General features: G+C 37.6%; 2 protein-coding genes across 2 annotated transcripts; one reads left to right on the forward strand and one right to left on the reverse strand.

Annotated features, from left to right (window-relative positions):
* The first annotated feature begins 28 nt into the window (after nucleotides 1–28).
* Nucleotides 29–7,716, forward strand: LOC117297675. The gene is made up of 10 exons (XM_033780822.1): nucleotides 29–163; nucleotides 975–1,490; nucleotides 2,174–2,370; nucleotides 2,874–3,008; nucleotides 3,577–3,645; nucleotides 4,435–4,588; nucleotides 4,802–4,870; nucleotides 5,746–5,824; nucleotides 6,148–6,244; nucleotides 6,911–7,716. Exons 2-10 carry the CDS (start codon nucleotides 976–978, stop codon nucleotides 7,075–7,077), a joined length of 1,482 nt encoding a protein of 493 aa, XP_033636713.1. The 5' UTR covers nucleotides 29–163; nucleotide 975; the 3' UTR covers nucleotides 7,078–7,716.
* Nucleotides 7,717–11,657: 3,941 nt separating this feature from the next.
* LOC117297666 lies at nucleotides 11,658–19,591 on the reverse strand. The gene is made up of 9 exons (XM_033780813.1): nucleotides 19,558–19,591; nucleotides 17,521–17,717; nucleotides 16,885–16,988; nucleotides 16,069–16,239; nucleotides 15,397–15,543; nucleotides 14,377–14,629; nucleotides 13,149–13,311; nucleotides 12,317–12,548; nucleotides 11,658–12,103 (listed from the first exon to the last, which is right to left on the reverse strand). Exons 1-9 carry the CDS (start codon nucleotides 19,589–19,591, stop codon nucleotides 12,019–12,021), a joined length of 1,386 nt encoding a protein of 461 aa, XP_033636704.1. The 3' UTR covers nucleotides 11,658–12,018.
* Nucleotides 19,592–20,351: the final 760 nt, after the last annotated feature.

Here is a 20,351-nt window from a genome sequence, read left to right on the forward strand (position 1 = left end):
CCCTCAAGTGTAGTCGAAAACAATTTCTTGCTATAAACAATCAGGGGCGGCGGGAAGGAGTGGAACTTCGAATACAAACTACCAATCTGTACCTTTTCAACCTGATCATTTATGTCAGATTCGTATATTTTCTTGCATGCTGTACTTTCTGAAGGAAACAAAGGTAAAAATATTTGAAGATTCTCAAGTGGAAACTAGTTAAAGTTAGTTGTCCAGATTACGGACATTACTTTTCATGTAAACAATCAATCACTCATTGATTGTAGCATAGAGAAGTTTACTGTTATTGTCAATGTCAATGAATCATCGCTTCATTAGAAACGTTTAAGAGGATAGATCTGTGAATTTTTGTTAACATCACAGTCTTGGTTTCTTTTTGTAATGTAAATTGTTGTTGTGTATGATTGTGGAACTCAACTTGCCATAAAAAAACGAAATCATAACTAATAATAAATGTAATGTATTGTTATTATTATTTATCTCTCTCGGACATCATCAGGGCAGTCTCATTCAACTTTATAGCATTCTTACCAACCTTTAGTTACGGTAACGTAACCCTCCTCCCGATGGGTGCCAGGCTGACGGGAGGAGGGTCAGTTATCGCAACTAAACCAACCTTATAATTAAACTCGGTCCGAAGTCAACTCTCATTATTGCCTTGGTGCCTTGAAATGCTTTGGGAGTAGACATTTACAATTTTCTCATACATGTCACAGGGTTCACTTGGAGAAAATGCTTTGGTGCCCTTGACCTTTCAAAAACAAAGCATACATGCCTGATATGGTTAACAACTTTGTACCCCAATCATAACTGCCATTGTTGCAGACAATTGTAGACAGCAATTCAGAAAATAAGCAAGACGTTATATGGATACAATTAATGTAGATTCATAACACTTTTTAGTTCGAATGTTGAACTTATTTATAATTTAATAGTTGTTAAACTATGGTGTTTTTATTTATAATTGTTTTCAGAATGGCAAAGTTAAAAAAGAGAAAACTATCACAACCTCCATCCCAGAATGAAAATCTACATCATCAAAGTATTGTACCTACCCCTGAGATTGAGGTGAGCCTCGTCGACCGAATGAAGAGACGATTTAGCACTCGCAACCCTTCAGCCTCAGAGCCCAGCGTATCAGACGGGGAACCATCTACAGCATCAAGTCAAGATTCTACAGTCAAAGAGACAGGATCCAGAAGAAAAATATCAAAGAGTAACTTGGCGAAGAAAGTCACTCAAATTGACAAGTATTTCTCTCCAGATGTCGGTGGATCAAGGAGGTTATTTCAGAGTCCAACTAGATTTCCGATAAGATCGTCCTTGATGAGCACAGGTGCAGAAGAAAGACTTGAGGGTGAACAGATGAGTGACAGTCAGAATAGCACTGGTCCTATTGAGACGGATGGACACAACTCAGACAATACTGAAGATGAAAAGGGATTAGCTTCGTCAAATGAAATAAACACAGATAAAGATTCAGATAACAGGTAAACTACCAAATCAGAAAGTTTATTATTATAGGCTTGTCTAAAATCTTTGGAGATTTCGAGCACGAGTTCCAGTACCATTTGTGGCCCCTTCCTCATTGTTTGGGACAATAAAGCATAGAATGGTAGTGTATGACAGTACACACTACACAATGGAATGTCTGTGTAAATTTTTGCCTCCGGTCAGCCTTCCATGTAACTAACCGCTAGAAAATAGTGAGCGTTCAAAGTTTGAAAAAGTTTGGCGTCTTTAAAGATCTGATTTTCAAAAGTGTTTGTGCAAAAAACAAAAATGGAATGTACAGGATGAAATAGATTAGCCAAACCTTCAACTATAAATATAACATAAAAGCAAATGTAGCTCAAATTGACCTGTTAGAAATATTTAGAGAGAAACAAATTCTAAACAAAGTTAAACTTTCAAATACTGCAGATGTTTCAACATTGTCAACCCACATATATCCCTAAAACCCTCACTACTGTTATTGAAATAATTTAATGGAGCAGATCGTCAAATTGTATTTTCTCTGATCTCAGATTGATTAATATCTTTTTGACTTTTTTCAAATAGTTTCTAGTGAAACATATCACAAACCTGTCCCATTCATCTTGTAAAGTTGTAGTTGTTATTATTTTTCCCCATGTCTGTCTCACCTCTTCATCTCTAAAATATCGCTCAAAAGAAACAATGAAAGTCAAACATCAACACGTGCTAAGAAAAGAAAGTCTGATCCCGGCCCCAGTAGAAGCCTGTCTGATGAAGGGGATGAGACTGGAGAACAACTTGAAGGAAGAAGGAGAAGTCATAATATGTTGGAACAGTCTCAGCAAGGTCCACAGACGGTGAAAGTTTCAAAGAAAAGAACTAGCAAAAAGAAAGGTAAAAAGAGGGATCCATTGGAAACTGTTTGCCCATGTAAATGACCTTTGGTATATATCTTTAATTGCCTCATGTTTTGACCATAGGAGAATTTTTTTCCCCAAAGGCTTTCAGAAAGACTCTGCTAGGGTGGAAATGTCAGGCCGTTACAAAAAAATGGCAAAATGATAGGAATTTGTTGTCTGAATTCATCATTACCTTTCTGCTCTCATCCTTTAACTGTTTCATGCACCCAGCTGCCGCTAGCGAGCAGTTTAAATTCCTCCAGAAAACTAATTCTAAAACTAAACATAAAGATCAAACAACCAGTTTTCAGAACACGAAAGAGGACTCTTTTACCCGTTTTGGGGTCACCATTTGAGAAAAAAAAACATGCAAACAATTAATGTGCCCAAAGTATCATTTCAATATAAAAGAAATGGTGCATGAAATAGATAAGCTAACATATAGTGTTTGAAAACGTTATTTCTTCCATTGTGTGTGTATCGCTCTGTTTCCCATAGACACTTTAATCATAGCCAGTGGAGAAGTAGAGGCTCACATGGCGGACAAGGAATTCATCAGTAGCCAGGTCCGGGCAATGTCAACGCCTTTTGTTTTGGAGTCTGGACCCAGAAGTTGGATGAATGCTTGGAGAGGTAAAGGAAGCTTGGTCTAATCATTGAGTCTCTAGTAGACAAAACATTATCAACAGTATTAAATTAAAATACTAAAAGATTTCACTGATTCTTAAGTTCATACCAGTACCAATCCTACAGAGAAATATTTCATCTGAAAGCTCCTTGATTCTAAAGTTCATACCAGTACCAATCCTCCAGAGAAATATTTCATCTGAAAGCTCACTGATTCTAAAGTTCATACCAGTACCAATCCTCCAGAGAAATATTTCATCTGAAAGCTCACTGATTCTAAAGCTCATAAGTACCAATCACCAGAGGAAAACCTTCCCTCTGAAATACTGCCAAAGTCAATGAAAGCCCACGAGCCACCACATGATGTTCTTCCTAACTAGTCTGATTTCCAATTTGTTTTGCATATGGATAAATCTTTAACACTGGTATAAAATAAAAGCCTATACCAAATGTACACGTGGATCAGCCGTTGTACTCATGCCCCTTGTTCCTACCCTTTTCCCAAGGACCAAGTATCATGTCTATACCTATTTTGATTGCTGCAATTTCTGCTATTGTTGTTTTACTCTTACAGCTCAACAGTCATTTCATGATGACTTACCAGACATCCCATCATCTCTTATTGACAGAATTATCACTAAAAGTAAGTGTAACACTTGTATTGTTTTTTTTAAATGTTTATGCGTGTTGTTGACTTATCTTGGCATAGTGTGAAAAAATACCTTTGCTTTTGTGTGGTACATGTATCTTCTAAAAGTTTTAATTCAGTAATTAGTAAAGAAACTACCACAAGATTCAGTTTACAAGGGACACGTTGCCTTGGATCGGTCGAGTTGGTCCATTAAAAGAGTTTGAAACCATGTGTTATGAAATGGATGGTGTTAGAAAGATGTTTTGAAAGTAGAATATAAAGATACACACAATCATGCCTCGAAATTGGTGGTTTTCCTTTTACTTTGCAAACTTACACGGTTGACCGTTTTAGTGTTAGCTCACGATGTATAATGAAAAGTGTCAAATTTTGAGGCAAATTTGTGTGGATCATTATACTCTGCTTTTAAAACATCTTTCCAACTGTATGCATTTTATAACAACTGGTTTTCAAACGCTTTTCATAGACCAACTCGCCTGATCAAAGTCAACGTGCCCCTTTTAAGGCGTTAAGCTGCATTTACTGGGTGTTGTTGTTTACCAACTATAGGATTTGTAGAAAGAAAAAAACTTGTTAGTCTGGTTATCTGTGACCCGGTAGGGGGGACCTCATATCTTCATTCATAGTGCCAGCCATGATCTGGAAACAGGCTGTTGAAATTTGTTTTAAAAAAATTAAAACTATTTGCCAGATTTGTTTTTACCATCTTTTTTCTGTGCTTAACAAGTTTGTATGCTCTTATGATTTATGACACTGGGCCAATAAATTGTTTTCTCACAGTCAATTTCACCATGGAAGATGTTTACCAGCGACAGCTTGGACGTCAGAGACAGCGGACAACCTTAATGAGGCTGGATGAACTCCGTAAAGAGCCTCAGGAAGATTCCCAGAGTAGTCTCAAGCCATCCTTACGAGACCAGGCCAACCTACAAGAGTGAGTTACCAAGGGCGTGTTTTGAATGAGCAGATTGGACTCAAGGTCGGGGCCCAATTGACCCTTACATTGATGTGTGTAAAGCACTGTGTACTCAGTACTCTTCCAAGTCCTGTGAAAAAAATCACAGGCATTTTACTCAGGTGGGATTCGAACCCACGACCCTCGCAATTCATGTTTGTAAGGATCCTGTTCTTTGTTTACTCATTGTAGAGTCATTTCAAGTTACCCAAGTGAGTGGCCAGGCAGTGTTGGAGAAGAAGACCAAGAGTTAGCTGAAAGGTTGGTCATTATTAAAACTATATTGCCTTACTCAGATGTTTTATTTGTATAATTTGAAATATTTTGATATCTGAGAACAAAGTACCAAAAATACTATTTGTTGTGGGATCAAGTGTGGTGTAGCATACTGTGACACAGGCTTTGAACTGAAACAGCCCAAGGCACCCACAGTAGTTGCCGTGGTGCCCTGTGCTTTTGCCCTGGTGCCCTTTGCAAAGTTCCAAGTTTACATTATTCTCATAGAAGTGCCCCTTGGAGCGAGGAAACCTGTTGTTTTTCCTTCAAGAAGTTCAAGACCTGTAGATTAGACAATAAGACACAGGCACATCAATCAGAAACATTTATAACAAATTGATCAGAATATTTATATGTCAGGCTGGTTAGCAAGTAAAGTTCATTTGAGCAAGTATCATTTTACCTCAACTTTTACCGCTTAATTTCTATAGCATACTGAAGAAAGTGTACATATTAAGCTGAAGACTTCGAAATCACCTAAATTAATTAGAGGGTCAGTTCCCAAGCCAACTTAGCTGTGACACACCCTCAGTAACAAATCTAAAAATCTTATAATTGAAGCATTTGCACAGTTTTCTAACACAGAAAGGGTACCAGAACACTTTACAACAATAATATTAAAGCAATCAATACGTTAACAATAGATGAGAATGAAACAAATAGCCTAGTAAGCAAAACAAAAGGTGAATCTTAAGCAATGTTTTGAAATCAGTTAGTGAAATGCCATGACATATTAAATAAGGAAGATTATTCCAAAGGTTTGGAGCAGCTGCATATGAACCTTTTGGAAAATGAGGAGTAGGTGAATCTGGTTAGAGGTTTTGTAAGAAGTCTTTTTTCTTTAATGTCATTTCTTACAGGTACTCATCCCTACGAGCAAGATTGTTTGCTTTGAGTCGGTCTGAGACCCTTAGCAATCAGCAATGTGACCAATATAAGGTAAGTGTAAAAGAAGTGGTTCTTAGGGATGTAGTCAAACCCTCCTCATCCGAGCCCTCCAAATTGGTGTCCAAGTCCAAGACCTTGAAAAAAGGACTCAACTTCGGACTCGAGTCCAAGTCCTATAACTTTGCTGTTTAAACAGACAATCTACATCTAGGTCTTTTTCAAACGGCTGGTCTCCGATTTGCCATAATATTGTTGAATTCATCATATCACATAGGGACAGCAATATTGTACAAGTTTCATTTCTCATTTCTTTGAAAACACTAACAGTTTATCTTCTATTGCTTACTATCATACTTTGTTTTCAATTGTTGTAGTCGCTTTTAGGAGTCTTAAAGATGATCCATACCAACCTAGACAAGCACTGCTCATCCCAAGACCTACGGGAGGAAGTAAAGAGGTCAAAGGATCTGAGTAAGTCTATGTTTTAATTGGTGTTAATGTGTAATAATATTACTTAAATACAACAGTCTCTGCTACTCCCTTTACAACATGTACAAAATGCCTCCATAGTGCGGTACATTTTGCTTTTAGATTTCCACAGAAAACAATTACCAGGCACCCAGGGTGAGATTCGAACCCACAACCTCATCAAAAAAATTGCTGTCCAGTCAGTGAGAAAATTACACGTATTGTTCACAGAAATGTTCAGGTTGCACGGATGCAAGTTAGATTTGAATAGTGTTTGGTGCAATGACTTGCCTAGTCACAAGTTACCGCTTACATTTGAATTTCTCAGACTACTTAGCCAGCTATGTCAATGATTCGGGCAAGATTTTGTAGAGTAACCGTGAGTTATGCAAACCCTACTTCCATTGTGCCATACACATTCATTCTGAATTTTGTTTAAGTGTTCGCCATCTCTTGTGTAGCTACGCAAAAGCTTGTCCTCAACCATGTGATATCGCAACTGTCTTGGTAGTCTGAAGAATTAAAACTTTTAAGCTGTTACTCAAGCACGTCATGGCACCAGGCATTCTTCAAATCTAACTTGCACATGGCTCATTAATATTAATGCATTGAACATTATTCCACGAATGTTTCTTAAGAAGTATTTATTTTATATTTTTGGTTTTACAGTTTTCAAGATCACACAGAAGCTTCAAAGTGGAGCTCTTGATGAAGGACCTAATGCATCATTGAAGATTGGACGCAGGGACAGTAAACAGCCATCTGTCTCATTCACAAACCACAACGATCTCATCAAGACATTGTTCAAAGTAACTGTATCTTCTGAACCTCCTTAAAAATCTGTCCAATGTTTGAATCAAAACCAACGAAATGTATTGTGTTTTGTAACGCAAGTAAAAGAATCCAGGGCACTTTAAGAAAAAGAGAAGGGGTTCGCCCCGTTGTTCCTGGTTAACCGTTTGGTTAGCAGCATTATTGCGCCACAACACCTTTGTAAACCATAACAGGGTGCTATGTTAAAGGAGTAGGTCTCGAAATTCAAACGTAGTTCCAAATACCTAGCAGGAATATACTGAATGTTGAAGCGCCTTGAGCGTCACTGAGTGACTGATATGAAAGCTATATAAAAAGCATATTATTACATTATTTAACTTTGATATTTACGATGCTTTAAGCACAAAAAAATACAACTTTAGAAAGTATTAAATTGTCCACTGTAGGGTTGGAGGGCTGCCTTTAGGAAAGGCTTGAAGTATTGTGGATCATTCTTGCACCGTTTGGTATAAACCAAGCCGAGTTAATGAGGTACAATTCTTTTTATAAAGCCTATTAAGCATAGACAATTAAAATGTAATTTCTGGTCTTTCTTATCAGCATAGTGTCGGTCAAATCCTGGTTGTGACAGTGTCCTTAGGCAAGACACTGGACACCTTTGGTAATTGTCAAAGACCTGTCTTCTCACTTTGTGTGTCTCAACATATGCACAAATTAACAAACCTAAGAAAATTTGAACTCAATTGGTTTTCGAATTTGAGAGATAATAATGGAAGAAAAAACACCCTTGTCACACAAAGTTGTGTGCTTTCAGATGTTTAATTTCAGGACCTCAAAATCTAATTCTGAGGTCTCTAAATCAAATTCGTGGAAAATTACTTTGTTCTCAAAAACTACGCTACTTCAGAGGGAGCCGTTACCCACAATGTTATCATTACTATCAACAGGTCTCTATTGCTCATTACCAATTAAGTTTCCATGCTAACAATTATTTAGAATAATTACACATAGTGTCCACTATCTTATTACAATTGCTTCATCCTTCGGATGGGACGTGTGTTGTGGTTTTACCGGTGTTCCTGGCTGTGGCTGTTAAATGCGCCGTAGCACCTTGTAAACCTTTATAAGATGCTACATAGTTGGATCTCAGAATAAACTTCAGTAACCTATCTTTCTTTAAAATGTATCTAAGCGCCTTGTCTACCTTATTGGTAGATGCGTGCGCAATCAAGACCTCAATAGTAGGATTTTATGGTGCCTGCTGTCGATGTCAACATTTTCTTGTTTTTGTTAGAACCTCTACTGAAAAGAACATGTTACAAGTCACTTTTGTATCTTGACTGAAATGTGTCATTGAACAAAATAGAAAAAGTAAAACAATATACACGATTGATAAAAATAATGATTCACGATATGTTACTAATGACTTATTAATTGATAAGAATAGAATGTGAAGTTAAGGTCGAAAAACAACAATTCGAGGTTGGGTGCCCAATTAAGGAATAAAAATGAAGACTTTCATGTTCCAAATTTTTCCTCCATGGAAACCTGTGATCGGAGCTTGAGATGTGGCCACTAGTTAGTTCATTAATCATTTAAGCCTTGGGTTTTCCTTTAGAGCAACCATAATATGGTAATTGATCCTGGACCTAAACCGATTTTGAAGAATTGAAACTTATTCTATTGCAGTAAGATATGCTAAGCTACGAAAAATCTAATTTTTTTACAGACTTAGATTTTTGTTTGTCTGTTACTACTTTGTATGTAGATATCCACCTATTGAGAAATAAAATACATGCTAATAAAATATATAATTCCTTCTAAATGTGTTGTTATGATTGGCTGCCATTATGTTCCTATAATTATGCGATCATTGCTTTCTCTTTCCCTATAAATGGATGGGGATTTTTCCGTTTGTATTTTGTCTACATGTCTATGCCTCTGATGAATATCAGGCTTAAATTCCAAACTAATTAGGCTCCCCAACCATAGCTAATTATTTCAAAGGTCATGGGTTTGAGTCCGACATCAGTCATTTATTCGGAAAAGCCCTGCCCCACCCCACCCTAATGACAAAAAGAAAGTCCTTGCTATGACGAGGCTCAGTGAAAAGCCTAAATAATATTTCCATCTGAAAGCTCACTGATTCTAAAGTTCATACCAGTACCAATTCTCCAGAAAAATATCACCCCCTCTGAATGCTCACTGATTCTAAAGTTCATACCAGTCCTAAAGAGAAATACTTCCATCTGAAAGCTCTCTCAATCTAAAGTTCATACCAGGACCATCCTTCAGAGAAATATTTCCATCTGAAAGCTCACTCATTCTCAAGTTCGTACCAGTACCAATCCTCCACAGAAATATTTCCATCTGAAAGCTCACTGATTCTATAAAGTTCATACCAGTACCAATCCTCCAGAGAAATATTTCCATCTGAAAGCTCACTGATTCTAAAGTTCATACCAGTACCAATCTTCCAAAGAAATATTTCCATCTGAAAGCTCACTGATTCTAAAGTTCATACAAGTACCAATCTTACAGAGAAATATTACAGTACTTTCCCGCGTCTTGTGAGGTAACAAATCCACTGGCACTCGAGTGGGATTCGAACCCATAAACTTTAGCATTTTGGGCATCATGACCAGACCCACTGAGATTGACCATAAGCTGTAGAAAAGAGGCCGAACTAAATGGTCTTATCCACAAAAAGGTGGATAGGCCAATGTTGTTGATGGTGGCGTTGTTGTTGTAGTTTTGTTTTTACAACAATCAATAAGAGGCGGAGATTTGGTATAAAACCGTGGGTTAATAAAGATTATTAATGCGATTTGAGTCTCCCGCCGTACCAAACTTGGGGCCGCCGTCTTGGATTCACAATGGTGGTAAGAAACAAGGAATTGAAAAGGAACTTGAAATTTAACTGAATATAAAGACACCCAGGACTACACATTGTCTAACAATGTTTCTTTAGCTAACATGAACTAGGACCAATAAAAATGATATTATTGCAAAGAGGGTGTAGTTACCTGAATAAAGATGATCGGTCAGCATCGCCATGGTGTAGGATTGTTACGCAAGACGCCAACAGTCATGTACGGTTTAGTGTTTATACTTTCCAGACAATTGAACATCAACACGAGACACGACTTCGGATCCAGTCTTAACAGAAACTGCAATTAAAGCTACATATAATAATATTTAGGTCGTGACCATGTTAACGTGCTTGAATATAAAGACTGTAATAAATGACTTGCCATGTGGCAACCAAACAGGTGATGCTCTATGATTCATGCTTCCGTCTAAATTTTCTAGTCAATTATAATTTTCTTGATTCATTTCTATTTCCTTGTTTTCTTTTATTCACGTACATTATTTTGATGTTCATTATAACAATGTATATGCAATTTTGTTTAAACACTTTCCCATAGTCTGTGTTATACTTTCCCATAGTCTGTGTTATACTTTCCCATAGTCTGTGTTATACTTTCCCATAGTCTGTGTTATACTTTCCTATAGTTTGTACTAATTGTAAAATTGATGTCATTATGGAGCTGCCCAGTCTTTTGTCAAATCTAGTATAAAAGAAATTTGTTAATTGAATTGAATTAAACTAAGAAATATACTACTGTGATTTAGAAAATGGTTTTACATCTACGTACAGCCCTTTTTATTTGTTACCAGGTTTCTTTCTAAAGCTAAACGAAACTGAAACTCATATTGTAAATACATCAATCCTTCATTTTTTAATTACGATCTACCGGTAGATTATACCTTGCTTTGTCCCATTTACATTCAGTTAGAAATCAACAGATAGTATACTTAAAAATGTAAGGCACTGAGGTTTGTACAAAAAAACATCTATTGAGCATTGTCATGCTACCACCATCTTGGTCATGTCCCCTTATATATATATAACAGTAAATGCTTATGTTCATTGTTGAAAAAGGAACCAGACTATCTCCTCTTCAAGCCTCAGTTTGGATACTTTGATTTGAATGGGAGAATATCAAGATGGCCGCACACTGATAAAGGTCTACTACTCTGAAAACTCACGGGGTCAGAATTAACCCGGAATCCAGGGTCTCACGATGCTTTGACCATTTCTGGGACAGGCTGACCCACAAACTGGTCACCAAATTTAACTTTGAGTAAATTTCCGCGTCATTCTGAAGAGTTTCTGGATCATTTAGACACATATTCCGGGTCAGGCTCCACGGGTTCTGACCCAGGTCAAATCTGACCTTGGAGTTTTGAGATTATCTAGGTTATGAAACAGACGACAACGCCCCCCCCCCCTCCACCACCACCACCCAAACACCACTTCAGAACTAATGTTATGATTGAAAAAACTAATGTAGGTATACATTGGAATGTGATGAATACAGAGATAGTTTACAAATATCCACTTCATGCTGTAATGTACGGAGCTCTGAAAGTGCTATCCATCTCATTGAGATTCTGAGCTAGTTTACTGCCTGATCATGACATCATAAAATTTAATGTGAGATGACATAATCCTCGATTAAGACTGCTTCCCTCAATATTTTAGAATGTCGACATTGTGAAAGCAAGTGTCGTTAAATTATTCTATAATGTTGTCAGCCCCCTGTAAAACTGTTTCAGGATCTCAATAATTCGGGTGGCACTTCCAAGGCTCCGTACTTCGTTTCAAGTCATTAGGCTTTGAAAAACTAAAAGGAATGGATACATTAACCATATAACGTTTAACATGTAACAATTTGTCAATTAACATAACTATACAAAAAGCTATTTTCAATTAAGTATAAACCATGCTTTATCAAACACACTTTAAAATCACAAGATTTTATTGATAAAATATAAATATTTGTTTTCTGTCAGTTGAAAAGAAAATTATGATACACATTTTTGGTAACAACTGGAAGAACCTGCGACGCCACATGTTTACAAGAAAGCCACATGGATCTGGACGTCCTTGATGAGTCTTGACTTCCTGCAGGCACAATCAGTACACAAACTGAAGTTTAAAGCACCGTTGATGGTTCACCGTCGTCCCCAACAACTGTTTCAAATCCGGAGTTATCTAAGCCTTGTTTGGCAGACTCGTTTCTGTGTACAAACATAAAATAATGATATTTCGGGGTTAACCTTAATATTGAAGTGCAATAATAAGCACTAAAATCGACAAGCCTACGACACAGGTGGGATTTGAACCCAGAACCCTACACATTATAGATCATATATGTCTTAACCCCTAGACTATCGGTGAAGAAACTTATTTAGCACCAAATGCCAAGCATCAATAAAAAATGCTGTACTCACTTCGATTGATCAGCAATGAGGTTTTCCAATTCACCCACAACCTCTGCCTCTTCTTTCATGGTCGATTCTAAGGACGTTTCATACACATGATCCTTTGTCTCTTGCTCAGATGGGGGAGGTGGTAAATCTTCTGATGCTGCTGCTGGGGATGCATCTTCAGGAGACGGGGGAGGAGGCAAATTATCTTCATCGACGGCTCCAGTCGTCGGTGGTTTATTCACCGTCTCGCCATCTTGAAAAGAGGAGATATTAAAGGTAACATTTTTCAGGCCCTTTCGAACCCACGGCTTCGGCTTCAGATTCGGCTCTGGCTAGCTTGGCACCGCGTTTTTTTTGACAATATTGCGCCTGCTTTGATTACGTGCTCATAGCTTCAGACAAGAGGACTGAGCCTGAAGCCGAAGCCGAAGTCATGACTGTTTTGGCATAACTAACTGTTTAGTCTTTTGAAAAGAGGCTACCGTGAATCATACGTTTCGGATTGTTTAGAGGATCTTTCCCGTCAAGGGAAATCGTCAAACTTCCACAAGGGGATAACCTCAGCACCCAGCCACTGTCCCAGGGTATTATGAATTGCACAAATTAAGAAATATTGATTTGGTAACGGACGGCAATATTTAGACTTAACAATTATTGTGCAACAAAGTTGGTGGTAGGATTCGAACCCACAACCTGGCGATTGCAATTGAGGTCTTTTAAGTTGTTTATTAATTTTACATACATTTAACATTGTCCGGCTCACTGTGAAACCTAAATATTTAAATAGATTTAATGAATCAGTTGGTAGTAGGATTCGCACCTACAACCTTGCGATTGCAATGTAGTTCATTACCCTTTGCAACTTCTTCGTAGTCTGGTGGTTTCGTGATGTTGCTAGGTGAAGGAGGTTCACCTTCAGACCCGCTGTCATTCGATGAGGATGAAGTAATCTCAGCCGTCACGACGATGGCGTTAGGAGATCCTGGCAGATCATCCATTGTTTCTTGTTTGCTTTGCTGTCAAATTAAATGATGAAATATATTCACAAACCATCCAACTATTTCATTTAGTTTGTTAACAAGTTTACCAACAATTACGAGAAACGTTCAGGCACCCGTGTCATATAACCTTTGTATAAACAGCAATTTAGAGGCGGGCTTGATATTTCAAGAAAGTAACGAAGGCGATTGCACTTCACACTGCTTGTACCAAGTCATTTTATTAATAATTATTATGTAATCTTGATTAATAGTTGTACTGGGGAATTAGTTAAGGGAGCACATGCTGTGATCTCTTGTATGGTTTGACAATTAGTATTAGTTGCTACTCCTTTGGTACTCTATGGCTTACACACAAAACCAAAAAAGGAGTATATAAACAAGAAGCAGCTCTAGAAAATTCTTCGAATTATGCTTTTTACGGCTTCACGTGTTAACATAAAAAACAAATACAGATTTCCATTATACAGTTTTGGCAACATCAGTGTTTCTTCGGTTTGCGATAACACCGATGTGTGGATTTCTGTTACTTGGTAGTAGGTCTTGCAAGATCTGCCCTGCAACTACTTCTTTAGCTGCTGAGTAGTCAGAAACACAAGACCAAGTTCCCATAAAGGAGCAAAATCGGCACACCAGTAGATGTACACATGGTGGGCAAGCATTGCATACAAAATGACAGTTTAAGAGGTCGACATAATGTAGGGACTTGAAACAATGTGTGCGCAGACACACGTCCACACAGTGTACGAGTGCTATTATCGGTTTACACAGTGACTGCAACACAGAACTGATAGGTGTCACGACTTGAAACAATGTGTGCGCTTACACACGTCCACACAGTGTACGAGTGCTATTATCGGTTTACACAGTGACTGCAACACAGAACTGATAGGTGTCACCTCAAACCATACGTACAAGATGTAAATTATGAACAAAATACTTCACAGATCTTTTAATGACTAAGTGACAATTGGAGTTCAGATGTTTAAAAAACGACAACGCGATGACCCGAAGTGAAATATTCTCTTATACGTTATGATGATAAAATAAACAAAATATAAATCAAATAAATTGGTTACATACTTCATGTTTATCATCGATTACTGCATACTGTTTTTCATTCTCAGCATTTTCTACATCTTTCTTTCCAGACGGTTTGTCTTTGATGAAGACGCTCTTTGTCTCTGCTAAGATGTCAGCTTGATAGACATTAGTTGACGAATCTACCATGATCGTTTTGAGAGAGTTCGCTCCTGTAGGTGGACCCTCTGGTAAAACTTTGACTGGAGCACTTGAAGCTTGCAACTCCAAATCATCAAAAGACAGTTTGGTATCTCTGGAAATATGTATATATTTTTTTTCAGTAAATATTATTCCCATTCTCTTATTATCAATGAACACTAAACACTCAAACGGGAGACTTTTAAAACGCCTGGTGGAAGCAGACTTATCAGGTGAAATCCATTGTTCTTGGTAATGTGCGCATGCTCAGAACTACATTAACAATGACAATTTACCTGGTAAGTCTGCTGCCGGCTAGCGTTCCAAAGTCTCCCATTCAGATTTTTAAAAATAATTGACAAATGACTTTATGGACCTAGGTCCTATCAATTTCAGTTAACAGAGACAACTAATTATTACTTTAGCAAAAAAAAAAAAACAGCTAACCAGCCAAAGTGTCATGATCTTAGTATTATTGTAACCGGTATCATTAACTATAATGTTTTGTTTTTAGAGTTGGGTTCATTACATTTTGTGAATGATTTTAATGATACCATACATTTATCAGTCATGTGAGGTTCAAGGCTATATGGGTGGTGGGCGCAGGGGGCACTCACCCCTCTTATTTCCGCCGACTGAAAATAAGTTGTTTTGAACAGCAAATAAATCAAACAAATAAGGTTTTTCAAACAACATTTGCTTCAGACGCTAAAGCGGGCCCGGACCCCATTCTGTAATCATTATACCTCAAAACAACAGCAAGGGGACGATTTTCAGCTTGGAAATAACACACAAAGTTCGCATCCCTTTCTCTAATATGCATTATTCATGAGTCCGTTATGGGTTTTAAATGCGTATTCCTATAATATTTAATATGCTTACCTCTTCTTGTTTCTGAAATGCACGCACGCAACAAATGCTCCAAAGAGTAAACACAAACCGATGACTGCGAGCAAAGTTATGACCCATGACTCCAGTAGTAGGCCATTAGTAAATGGCACGAAACCATCCAAGTCACCAAGATCAATTCTGGAAAAGTTCAAAAAATGTTTACAATTATAATAAAATACACACAGCATTCAGATAGTTGACCCTTCACAAAATTATATTGTTGATTTGAGGATTTGATTGATTTGGACATGTTTAATCTAGCAACATATTATCTTTAGTCTTAAGGTCTTCACACTTCAATGTTCACATCTTGTTCTTGTTGATCGTTGTAGACACTTTTCTTATAATGAAACATATGTTACTAATGTGGTCCTGTACCATGCACTGCAGTTTGCTGCATCGAGGAGCGTGTAAAAGTCGTCTCGTGAAACAATGCATTTTGTTTTAATCCTTAGTCTTAATTATTGAAGCTGGTTTTGATTTGATATGCTGTTTGAAGTGCAGACAAATTTGAAGTTCCCTTTGTGTGGGTCCAACAGAACAACAAAGATGGCCGAGGTCATCGCGTGACAACAGGTAAATTTCCACCCCCATCCCACCCCCGCACAACTCGGGCAGGGTTGATGTAGGAAACCTTAAAAGTTGATGATAATGAATCCTTACTTGTATCCTAGATCAATCTCAAGAGATGCCCTTTCTTGGACCACCATCTTGTCTATCTGTTCCGTGGTCATCGTTAGCATCGTACGAGCGTCAGGATTCTTGATGTAAAAAGACACAGTCGTTCTCTCTGCCTTTGGCGCACTTATGTTGTACACGATGACATCATTTTCACTGTAAACGGAAGAGACATAAAGCTCAAATATACAACCTTTTGTTATTTGCGGTTACTATGGCAGCATGTGTGCCAAACAATTACAAAAACAGCCGTAGATGGAACGTTGATATCTAGCAATGAAACTATACGTAAATCACCGTATCCCTTTTCACAGTAATAACAAGTTCTTATATGAAGCATTTTACAGATACTGGTAACTGGGTCAATAACGTTCCTCTAATCTTTCTCAGCTCCCTGGTGAGCATACAGTCGTGAGCTGCCATGGTGCCCCAACGGCTTCTTCATACTCAATATCAACCACCTTCGCAGGGGGACGCAAGTATACCCACATTATACCCTTAGGTGAAGAGAAGCAATTGTAGTAATTGCTCAAGAACAACCAGTGCATGAACCCACAATCCTATAACTTAACCACCGGTACTTGAATTCGATGCTCTTAAAACCAATCGGCCATCCCTTTAGTTAACACAGTGGACATATTCCAATGCCGGTTTAAACATAATCGCATGGTACCACCGTCAGTTTCCAGAAATTTTTAGACACATTTATCTCTACATATAAGAAGCGTCGTCATCACTAATAGTTTTAAACATACACTGAATGATCAAACCAGCAAGAGATTTTATAAAGCAACGACTTACTCCACTACTTTGAAGTCGCCTTCACAGTTTCCATTTGTTTTGCAATAAGCATTGCAAGTAGTGCTCATTGTTGTCTGAAACATTTCTTGTTTTGCAGCATCAAACTGTAAGAAGTAGAGAAGAGAATAAAGAGGATTAAAATAAAAACCAGCAATTTCCTAAAGAAGCAAGTTCATTTGCAAAGGGTTTAAGCTCGTTTAAATGAATTAGACAATAATTCTCTGGCACTTGGTATCCTGGGCCCGCTTGGTACACTGGGGCCCAGTCGATAACCTGACGCCATTTTGGTATCCCAGACCCAATTCAGTATTCTGTACCCGTTTGGACACAATCTATAACCTGTCACCATTAAGATTGTGCCAATATATGTATATTAGTTATTTACCCTTATCCTTTTGTATATTCTTCAAGTTTGCCTTAGTCAATCAGGATCCAATTTCATAGAGCTGCTTTTCAGCATCAAACATTGCTTTAAAAAAAACTCTGCTGAGCAAAAATGTGCAGGATACCAGTCACAGATTGTGAAAGGCAGAATGGTATTTTGACTGGTACCATTATGCTTGTAACCATGGTTGTTGTTGTGCTTAGCTACTTTTTGGTGCTTCAGCAGCTCTATGAAATATGGCCCATGCTTACCGATTTGAATTCGATGCTAACAGTGAGTTCCTTCCCTCCAGTTTTAATCAGTGCATCAATGGGCTCCTGTGGGTTCTTGGTGATGGGAGGCTCTGTTACCTTGGTATCGTCATCCCTCTGGAAGTCTTGTGGGGGGTTGGGAGGGGGTGGAGGGGGTGGTGGTAGGATCACCCTATTAGGCGTCTCGGGTGTTGTGCCTGGAAACAGAGGGTAAAGGTCAAAATGACAGGTATCACTCATCAAACAATTGTTCGTTTGTTTGTTTGTTTTATTTCCATTTGCACAAGTTGAAACATACATTAATTAACAACAGTTATAATAGTAAAGGAAAATGTCATATTTAAGGTACAAATGGAGTACATAGACTGCTATAGGTTCAAAAATAATTATATTAATATATTGCACGCGAAAATGCATAAAAAGGATAGTTTACTATCCCGATGTCAACTAGTAATAAGACTAAAAATGTGAAGAAACCAGGGACAAAGATATTAATGCCCTGCTGATTTTTAATATGAATGACATGAAACAATAGTGCAAAGAAAACTAGTGTACTTATCCAAATCACACTCTTTAAGAGAATTAGGGAAACTCAGTGGTGTCCGGTTTATGGCAATTTTATGATTGTTAGACTTTCCTACATTACTCTGAATGTCAAAGAGCCTCAATGTATAAACACGGACACGTGTCCATTGTGCTAGCCAGGTCAGCCAATGGTGACGAAGTAAACGCCATTTTAGTTTAAGATTGTTTACAACTTTGTTTGTCAAAGGCCATGATTGAAGCTAAAGAATTGTTATAAGTGAATGTCCCTCTATTGTCTTTGTCACTCCCGTTGTTTTATTTGACGACGGACTTAAACTTTCTGCGGCAAACATCATTTATTGTATTTAAAGAACAAAGACCTTGCAAAGAGAAGTTCTGTAATGTTCTTGGAAGGTATTGCCACACAGTTTTGGGGACCAGACAAGAAAACTTACGATTTACATAATTATCATCTTTATTGTAGTATTAAATTGTGTTTGCATATACGTTTTAGTAACGTGGTAACAACTACGTGCTGGTAACAACTTGATATCTTTGTTAAACCGGGACGGCAGTCCATCACGCAAATCGTGCTATCCAACCTTTGCCCAGCATCGCACGTACCACTAATAATAGGCATACACTTCGTGCAACCTCGCCTTATCTTCATTTTTTGTGTGTCATGGAAATTGTTATCAAAATGTAAACACAGTCAATTTGTTACACAAAATTTAGCAGGATGATATGAAAAGATGATTGGGAGATCTCGACCGAGTGTTCTATCTGATGTGAGGAACAGTAGGCAATATACACAGTGTTTTGTTTGGTCATACCACGGAGGTAGAAATAGAAACTTGAAGACTTTTCTCAACAGGATGCTGAATATAAAAAATTAACCATGCTAAGGTGAAGTTACTCTATAGCAAGGCTATATTAACCAGCCAAAACACAGTGATGTTCATTATAAGTTTCTCGTTTCAAACTAATCGACGCTAAAGGAATTCTGTTGAGCAACAATTTTCATAGAAAGGAGACTGTGCAAGTATTTTTTTTATTTAGGGCCTACTATAATATTGGTAATACAAACAAAATGCGGCAGCAGTATAGCTAAACGGGTCACTTAAATGGTCAAAGTATAAGCCCATGAAAAAATATAAAAAATCACAATCAAGTTAAAGGTAAACAAATTACAAAACCCTCATTAAAACATATGTCTTGCACATAAATCATTCTGAATGTTGAGACACGTTGTTTCCTTGATTTAGTAGGAATGTTGGAATGGTCTCATTAAATGAGTGAATACGAATGATTATAAAACCGTACAGTAAAACACATCAAGTGGATTTGTCTGCTGTCGCATCATTGTAAACAACATGTTTGTTTCGATGTCTCATTTATGTCTAAAATACAAGTTCACCTTAAACAGGTTTCTTACAATGCATGGCATAACACTCTTACATGAGGAAATTGTTCATCACATTATATAAAATTTAAATTAACTGAAATTCTTACCTTGGCCGTAAACCTTTCCGGAAATAAATATCATGGAAACCAAAATCAGCACAACTGACGACCTCATTTTAAAGCCACCTTTATATAACTGGATCCAAGAAATACAATTTATGTTCTTTTGCGACCCAACTCACAGCAAGACGTGTTGCTGAAACAGGTTGTATTTTCACTAATTCCTGAGCCTGCCCAGTTGCTGTTTCGGTTTGAATGCGGAACTGTGGGTTGCAAGTTCAGTGCTGGTACATTAATGCAAGCTATATACCGGTACTAGTTTTCTTTTGTGCATATTAATATTAATCTGGAGGGAGGAGTATGTCTGTGGATTGGACTTTGTACTGTTGACGGGTACAGATAAAGAATATATTTATAAAACAATTATCTTGATCAACTTTAAGACATACATTTTCTTTAATTTGAATGTTTTAATTACCTTGGACGCTTTACATTCGAATTGGTTTAACTTAAAAATTGTGTTAAACAAACATCAAAAACATATTCAGTAAGTAGAGCTGGGGCCTTATTATGAAGTTATATTTTTCCAAGCTGACCTCAGTGGCAACTAATTGTACATCAGTACTTGTAAGCACAATGTATACAAAGATCGGGGTCCCTGGTTTAACGGTTTCATGGTAAAAGAGAAAACGACAGTTTTGCACAAATGGAAGCATACTGTGATGCATGCTGGGATGGACCCAACATCATGGCTATGCTAACCATGATCAAAGAATCGGCGCTTGAGGGACTCAGAGAATATAGCGCTTACGTCAAGCTTACAGCTAAGCAGGGAATTTCTA

This window comes from Asterias rubens, chromosome 12 (assembly GCF_902459465.1).
Source record: "Asterias rubens chromosome 12, eAstRub1.3, whole genome shotgun sequence".
Classification (NCBI taxonomy): Eukaryota; Metazoa; Echinodermata; class Asteroidea; order Forcipulatida; family Asteriidae; genus Asterias; species Asterias rubens.